Consider the following 8,555-nt stretch of genomic DNA (forward strand, 5'->3'; position numbering starts at 1 on the left):
ACATGTAACAACAACAGCATACACATAGACCTCACCACATGGAATACAAAGAAATCATATTGACGACATCTGTTAAAAGAGATGTTGAAAAGCTCAATATTATCAGCCAAAACAAGGCCAATGTTTTGTGGTATAGACCATCAACTGCTCATATTCAAGTTCAAGCTAATGCTAAAGAAAATTTAAAACAAGTCTGTAAGAGTCAAACTATGACGTTGGACATATCCCACCTGGATTTATAAACTATCTGAAGAACAGAAGCAATCGACACTAATGATTGAAGAACAGAAGTTATGGAATGACATCAGGAACATTATACAGGAAGAAAGCTAAAGGTCATTTAAAAAGACAGGAGAGAAAGAAAAGGCCAAAATGGATGTCAGAAGAGGCACTGAAACTTATACTCCAGTGGAGCGATGCTAATGTGAAAGGAAGAAATGAGGAAATAAAATAAATGAACAGAAAATTTCAAAAGGTAGCTCACAAAGACATAGTGAAATATTATAATTAAATGTGCAAAGATCTAGAGTGAGAAAACCAAAAGGTAAGAACACAGCATTTCTCTAGTTAAAAGAACTGTAGAAAAAAATCCAAGCCTTGACTAGCAAAATATTGAATGATGCAGAAAACATCAAAAGAAGATACACAGAGTTACTGTACCAAGAAGAAATGATCGATGTTCAACCATTTCAAAGGGAGCAAATGTTCAAGAACCAAGGATACTGAAGGAAAAAAATCCAAGCGCCACTGAAAGTATTGGTGAAGACAAGGGTCCAGGAATTGAAAGAATACAAATCGAAATCTTTCAACAAATTGATGCACCACTGGAGATATTCACTCATTTAGGCCAAGAAATTTGTAAGACACCTACCTGGCCAACTGATTGGAAGAGATCCATATTTGTGTACATTTTTGCATCCATGGGAGATGACCCAGTAGAATGAGGAAATCATCAAATCGTATCATTAATATCCCATACAAGTTAAATTTTACTTTAGGTAATTAAAAAACTATTAAAACAGTACATTAACAGAAAATTGTCAGAAATTCAAGCTAAATTCAGAAGAGAATATGGAATCAGGGATATCATTACTGCTGTTTGATGGATCTTGGCTAATTGAATGCAGAGAATACCAGAAAGATCTTTACTTGTTCATTATGGACTATGCAAAGGCTTTCGAGTCTCTGAATCATGATAAACTATGGATAACATTGCAAAGAGTGGGTATTCCAGAACACTAAATTATGCTCCTAAAAAAACCTGTATATACATCAAGAAGTATTTGTTCGAACAGAACAAGAGAATACTAAATGATTATATCAGGAAACTGTGCACCAAGCTTGTATTCTTTCACCATACTTTTCAATCTGTAAATCTTGCAAATAATACTAGAAGTTTGATTATTTGAAGAAGAATGTGGCATCAGGATTGGAAAAAGATTAATTAACAACCTGCGATATAAAGATGATACAACCTTGCCTTCTGAAAAACAAAGTGGACTTAAAATACTTATTGATGAAGACCAAAGGTCATAACCTTTGGGTTGAATTGCACCTTAATGTAAAGAAAACAAAACTCATAGTATTTTTGGTTGAAGTTATTAAAGACTTCATTTTGCTCATATGCACAGTCAGCAAATATGAAAGCATCAGTCACAAAATCCAGCAAAGTGTTGTATTAAGCATATCTGTTGCATAAGACCTTTAAAGTGTTGAAGAGCAAAGATGATTGGTGCCTGACTCAAGCCATGGTATTTTTAATCGCCTCATATGCATGTGAAAGTTAGTAAGCAAAACCATAGAAGAATTGACACATTTGCATTATGGTATTGGAGAAATACATTAAAAGTACCATAGACGGCCAGAAGAATAAATCTGTGTTCAAAGACATATGGAATGGTCCTTAGAAACCAGAATGGCATGACTTCGTCTCTCATACTTTGGACATGTTATCAAGAAGGACCAGTCCCTGGAGAAGGACAGCATGCTTGGCAAAGTGGAGAGTCAACGAAAAGAGGAAGACTACAAAGAGACGGATTGACACATTCGCAGCAGCAATGGACTCAAGCGTAACAACAATTGTGAGGATGGTGCAGTACTGAGCAGTGTTTCCTTCTGTCACACATGGCATCACTATGAATCAAAACCAGCTCAAGGCCACCGAGCAACAGTGCCTGGTTCATAGTTGTTGTTGTTGTATTATTATTCTTAACCCTCCATTACCCAGCTTCCTATAAAGCATTACTTTTTGGTTCAAATGAAAAGCAACCAACTAAACGGATTGCCATCAAGCAGATAGACACTTATGGCAACACCTGTTGTATCAGAGTAGAACTGTAATCCTTAGATTGTCAATGGCTGTAATTTTAAAGAAATATCACAAGGTGGATGTTTTGATGATAAGTGCTGTTGAGTAGGTCCTGACTCATAGCTACCTATATAGGTTTCCTAGGAGTGACTGGTGAGTTTGAACTGCCAACCTTGCGGTTTAAACCAACCCGGAGGTCGAGTGCTTACCCTACAGTGCCAGCATTTACAGCATCAGGGATCTTTGTTGGTGTTGCTAAGTGCCGTTACGTTGATTCTGCCTCCTAGCAACTCTGTGAGTTTGGGGTTTCTGAGGAACGGCTACTGGGTTTGAACTGCCAACCTTTTGATTAGCAGTTCAGTGCTTTTCTGATAGCCCCACACCAGGACTCCCCAGGGACCTATGTTGTTGTTGTGAAGTGCCGTCGAGTCGATTCCAACCCATAGCGACCCTGTATAGGTTTCCAATGAGCAGCTGGTGAGCTTGAACACCCGACCTTGCAGATCAAACGGCTTTGCTGTCTGACGCATTAGCCCACAGCGCAATCAGGGACCTGTAGGGAACAAAAATTTACCTTTTTTTTTAGGACATGAGTTTAAATCACCAATGAAATGTAACTGAGTTCAAATTAATTCTGTCACATCTCCCAAGAAACCTGAGGACTTCTTAGATTAGTTCTTATGCATCATAGCCTTTGTGCCTCTTACTGGAGCGAGTCTTACTACTTTCAGTATCAGTTGATTCTTAGTAAGTAATCTAACAGGCCTACTTTTTTTAATATTTCAAAATGATAAAATGTTTAAGTATATATACTTATATATATACATATAGAGTGAGAACCTTAAGGCCAGCTGCTCCGCGGGAGAAAGATCAGGCTTTCTACTCCCGTAAAGATTTACACTCTTGGAAACCCTATACAGGGTCGCTATGGGTCGGAACCGACTCGACGGCACTTAACAACAACAACAACAAGAGAGAGAGAGAGAGAAACCAGTTGTCATTTGTAATTAACTGTTTAGGTATTTTTAAACCTTTTTTTTTTTTTTGTCTCCCCCACCCCCTCCTTAGATGATGTTGAAATACAAAGATAAGAAGTGGTACCAGTTCTGACAGCTGGAATCCAACTAAGTCCAACTTCAGCCAGAAGGAAAATCATTTTCCTCTTTTATTGTCTTGATTCATTTGGGAAAGGCACCGGGGAAGGGGCGTCCATCACTGGATGCTGTTCTTGCATAACACAACCCTGCACTGTTTTACCTCCATCGTCTGGCTCTGACTGAGGTGTGTCCACACACGCTCAAACTGGAATACGTGGCGTGGGCCCACTGTGAGCTGACGGTTTGCCAGCTGAGCAGGCCACACGTGACCGATGAGGAAGCCAGGGGGGGATGTGGAGGAGATATGGCAGACATTGTTCCTGGAACTTTCCTGTATTAGACGTTCAGATGCCAAAAGATTCTACGCCGTTGTATCAGCCATCAAGTGTTTGACCTCGGGGGAGAGGCAATAAGTCACACGTCCTGAAGCTGGAGGAGTGATATTTGTGTCGTTAAACTGGATTCTTAACAGCCGTCTGGGACTTTTCCCTTCCTGAAGCTGAGTGCTCCTCGGTATCAATAGTGATAAAGAAACAAACTGCTTGTTCCCATCTCTTTAGACAGATAAGCTGAATGGTGGGCTTTAAATAATACAAACATACACATAGTTGACTTGTGTATGGGCTACTCTTGGATTCTTGTTATTGTACACTTGTGTTTAGTCCATATTTTGTTAAAAGCAAAACAAGGTGATAAATCACTTTTCATTGAAAAGAAAAGTGTAGAGCATGACCGAAGTGCTCATCCCCTGGGAGTTTCCACGTGGTGGCTGCGCAGTGTGGAGAGTGAGTGAAATCCCTCCATTGTGGTGAGGAGAATACTTCATGTCCCTCGTCCTTGCTCCCATTGAATTCCGCGAAAGGTGGATTTGACCAAAAGCGTTCTGGTTAAATTTGTAGAAATGTTGAAATTGGCTAAGGTTTTCATTTATGCTTGAATTTTTATAAAATGTTTAACCAAATGTACCTTTGCATTATTTAATTAAAATTGCTAAAAAAAACTATGTTTCATTATTTCAGTAAAATGCTCAGCTCCCTTTTTCAAATGCCCTTTATTTGCTACCAGTTCCAGTACACTCAGGTGATGGGCCGATTCAATCTTAGTGCACATGCTGTCGCATGGAGAATGACAAGCATCCATTTTCAATAACTATCTATATAAGAGTCTAGTCTGATGACCTACAAACTCTTTTCTGTAGAAATATACTATAAATCTGTACTTGTCCTTTCAGATTTTAAAAAGCCAAAAGAAAAGAAGAGTCCATGCCCTTTGGTAACTAAATTATTTCTGTACTGTAGTCTAATGCACATTAAGACCAGCAGTGAACAGTGTTCCCAGGATCCCACGGTAAACAGGGAAGCATCCTCCCGGTTGGTCTGCAAGCAGGTGGTGTTGAATAATACAGGCTAACCCCAAGATGATGATTGACTAGTGTTAAGTGGCAAAAGAAGAACAAAATACAAGCATTAAAATTGACACAAATGAAATTTAAATATTTCTTTTAAAAAGGGTTTATAGTTGCTTACTTTTTCCTTAAGAGATAATCAGAACACAAATTCATAGCAAACGTGATGGTTGTTTTCCTATTCCATATGATTATTACAGGTATATGCAGAACACCTTAACTTCACGTGGCCTGTTATGCATCTTCTCGTTAATCTCAATAGTATAGCTTTTGTGTTTACATTTTATAACATGCTCCTACTAGATATAAAAGTTTACATTAATGTTAACTTGAAAATATCATTGGTCAGAGACTAAATATATATGATAGAGATCATTGATCAAACCAAAAGAAATATTTTTAAAATATTTTTTAAAGTTTTGAATTTGTAGAAGGCACCAATGAATAACGTTCAGGAGTTTATAAATTCCTTGGTTTGTATCATACACTATCTAATGCATCCGTTATTCCACGATATGACACAGGAAGTATTAGGCCCTTTTGAAAGGTCCCGTTTCATGTATGCCATAAGTCAAATCAACAGTTACAGATTTGAAGAAGCTGAGAAGTATTAAGTAATATTTATTGGTTAGTTCCCCATTCACATGGAAGGTCAAATTAGCTCTAGTAATTCAACTTGATATGTTATTTTATGTTAATTGTAAATCAGTTGCATTTTTACTGCCATTTTTACCTATTGTATATAAAATGAATTGATCTTGGAATTATTTTCAGTAGAGAGATGGATTTTATAAGAAAATCTTAAATGGATGTTTTGCATTATTTTAATTTATTTTTCAAGTAATCTACAGATTATTCACAGCTAACTAGATATGCAGAATTAGAAAGCTTTGGAATGATTTTGAGTATAGGAAATAAACTTTTCAGAGTTTTCCTTTGTTTAGTCTGTAGATAAGAGACTGCAGTAATAATGAACCCAGGGAATTTATTGTAATTTGAGAGATGATCTCTCCCTTTTTTTCTTTCTCTCTTTTTAAATGCAAGAAGTAATAGTCACCAGCAGTTCAAGGAAAAGATGGTAGAGTTGGGGGAGGGGGGTAGTCAAAACATAAATTATTAGAAGGGTGGAAGATTTTCATGTGCTTCCTCCGTGTCCTCAACACTGTCCTTTGATGCATTTGCCCTTGACTAAAATCATTCCAGTGTGTGGTTAGCCGTCTGTCAGTAGGAAGTGAGTCCCTGGATGTACCACAAGGTCAGTCTATTTTACTTCTCAGGCGAAAACCCATATCCATTGCTTAGAAGAGTATTTTAAATCATACTAACTCTGACGAATATCTGTGCACTTGTCAGAATATACATCCATTTGAAGTTTTTGCATCATATAATCCTGGGTTTGCATTTCATTTGTATAAAACATTTCCAAACAAATGGTTATAGATAGAACTGAGCAATTACTAATTTGCTGGGTTTTTTAATGAAAGTGTAAAAATGTTGCTACTTCTGTTATTCTGTGTTGTCTTGCAATTCAACTACAGTACTTCAAAGAAAGCTTTTTTGTGTTCGTTGGTGTGTGCTTGGACCTTGTCTCTCTAGGTTCCTCTGCAGTGATTTCATGTTGATAACGTGAGTGGTTTTTTTTTAACAAGTCAGAAAGTGTTGCATACCTTAGTTTACAGGGTAAGTGGGGAGACGACAATGGAGTTCAAGCTTGTGCACTGAGGTCTAGCTCCCATATGTGTTTTGCTGAATTTCTCATTAACATTAGAAAAGCTATATCCAAAGGGAAATATTTTTGTGTGTGGCAAAGGTTTATTTTACAATTTTAACTTTTGGGATTTTGCTGTTTTTTATTTTGTTTCTGGTTTTTTGGGTGTCCCTCCCCCACCCTCCCCAAATAAAGAGCACTGAAATTTAAACTTGAAATTTTTCTGCACTTTTTTTAGGTAATGGAAACTTTTTATTATCATTTAATTCCACCTCAGTTCAAATCAAGAGACACATATGTGTAAAATACCAGAATCATGTGTATGCTGCCAGCTGACTTTAAACAATTAAACATCATCGTTTTAAAACCTTCAACAGGGTTTTGTATAAATTTCGAGGATTAAAAAAAAACAACAAAAAAACGAGTGAAATTATTTGCTGTGTGTGCCAGTGTTCTTGGTCTTAAATTATTGCAACACTTTCTGATTTGTTTTAAGACCATACAGCTAGATGTTATATTTATACATACTGCTAGAGAATATAATTTTAGTTATCAAATGGAATTTTTATAAATGTACTTTAATTTTAAAAAAATGGTGAACTTGTTAAGTTTAAGTCAAAGTACTTAAAAAGTATGTATATTATCCATACAAAGGCTATGCTTTATGCTTATAATAAGAAATATTGGTATCTCATATCGAGATACAATTAATTAAAGAAAAATCATGCATCATTCAAGTCTTCACACATAGTAAGAAAGGTATCATTGCTCTGGTTAAAAAACAAAAAATACCCTACTGAGCATCTTCAAATATTACTTTCTTTTGGGGGGAAATGCCCACAACAATAATCATAAGACCTTTCTCAATAGCTGTAGCTTGCTGTTGGATACCTATCTTAACTATTGTTTTCAGATAGATATATATATACATATATATTATATATTTACATAGTTTTCCAGGTATTTTCTTCTACCTTTTTTAAAAAATAAATTTCCAAAAATGAAAACAGAGTTTATGTATTTTTGTCAATGAAGGTTTTTATTTTGTAGTTTATAAAATTTGTTCATTATCAGTTTGATACTTGATTAATATTCCTAGACTTTTTAATCTATATTTAATTTGAAAAAGAACATTCCTATATCTTAAGCATCCTCCTTTTTCTTTTTCCTTTTAGTTTGTTTATTCTCTTAGATGGAAATTTATGCCCACAATTTTTTTTTTTTTCCATTTAAAAATGAATGTGAAGAGACTGTTTACAGTTTTTGTTGAACTTCTCATCTTATAAACTGCTATGGAAATAATTTTTCATTTGAATGCTAGTAACCTTACTACTACAGAAATTTTAAAGTTACTGTGGACAGAAAATAGTTGTTGCAAAAAAATAAAAGGAAATACTTTAGCTTACCTTTCTCAGCTGAATTCAATGGTTTAGTAACCCCCCCTCCCCCCCTCAGTTAACAGGGCTATGACGTTGCTTTCTTCAGTTCCTAATCCAATCTTAAATGATAAGGCACAATTTATTTACAAATTGAGTAAAGCAGTCTATGGCTACATGTAAAGTGCTCTCTTGACTTCAGTCTTTACATCAGAACATATCTTGAGTGTCCGTTTTGCAAATATTCCTCAATGAGGCTCAGAGTTAATATTTTAGTGTATAAGGTATAAATAAATCAGCATTCATTTAGTGTAGGTTGTTTGGCTCAAGCGTTACATGGATATAGGCTAATGGCAACAGAATCCTATTTATTAGGAAGGTTCCTATTTTATTTGTACTTTTCCTTTTTATTTTGTGTTGTCTAAGCTTTTGCTTCAGCTGAAGATGTACCGAGTTGAAAACAGACTCAACATATCAATAGAAAGCCATGCAAAGAGGGTAAATTACGTTTTTAATTTGATTTGATTTGTAAATAAACAGTACTGTGATACTTTAGGTGTGGCCTCTGCTCAATATAGTAGTTAGAACCAGAAAAACATTTTGCTTTCTAGTTATGCTATGAATTCAATGTAAATGCATTGCCAAAAGACAACATGAAGAA

General features: G+C 35.8%; 1 protein-coding gene across 2 annotated transcripts in view; it reads left to right on the top strand.

Moving 5' to 3' along the window:
* Positions 1 to 4,397, top strand: part of STXBP5 (syntaxin binding protein 5 (tomosyn)) — a 209,563-nt gene extending 205,166 nt beyond the window's left edge. For both annotated transcript variants that reach the window (XM_006872055.1, XM_006872056.1), the window contains one exon: positions 3,377 to 4,397. In XM_006872055.1, the coding sequence (XP_006872117.1) occupies positions 3,377 to 3,418 (42 nt within the window). In that variant the 3' untranslated portion in view covers positions 3,419 to 4,397. The remainder of the gene's footprint in view (positions 1 to 3,376) is intronic.
* Positions 4,398 to 8,555: the final 4,158 nt, after the last annotated feature.

This window comes from Chrysochloris asiatica, unplaced genomic scaffold (assembly GCF_000296735.1).
Source record: "Chrysochloris asiatica unplaced genomic scaffold, ChrAsi1.0 scaffold00182, whole genome shotgun sequence".
Taxonomy (NCBI): Eukaryota; Metazoa; Chordata; class Mammalia; order Afrosoricida; family Chrysochloridae; genus Chrysochloris; species Chrysochloris asiatica.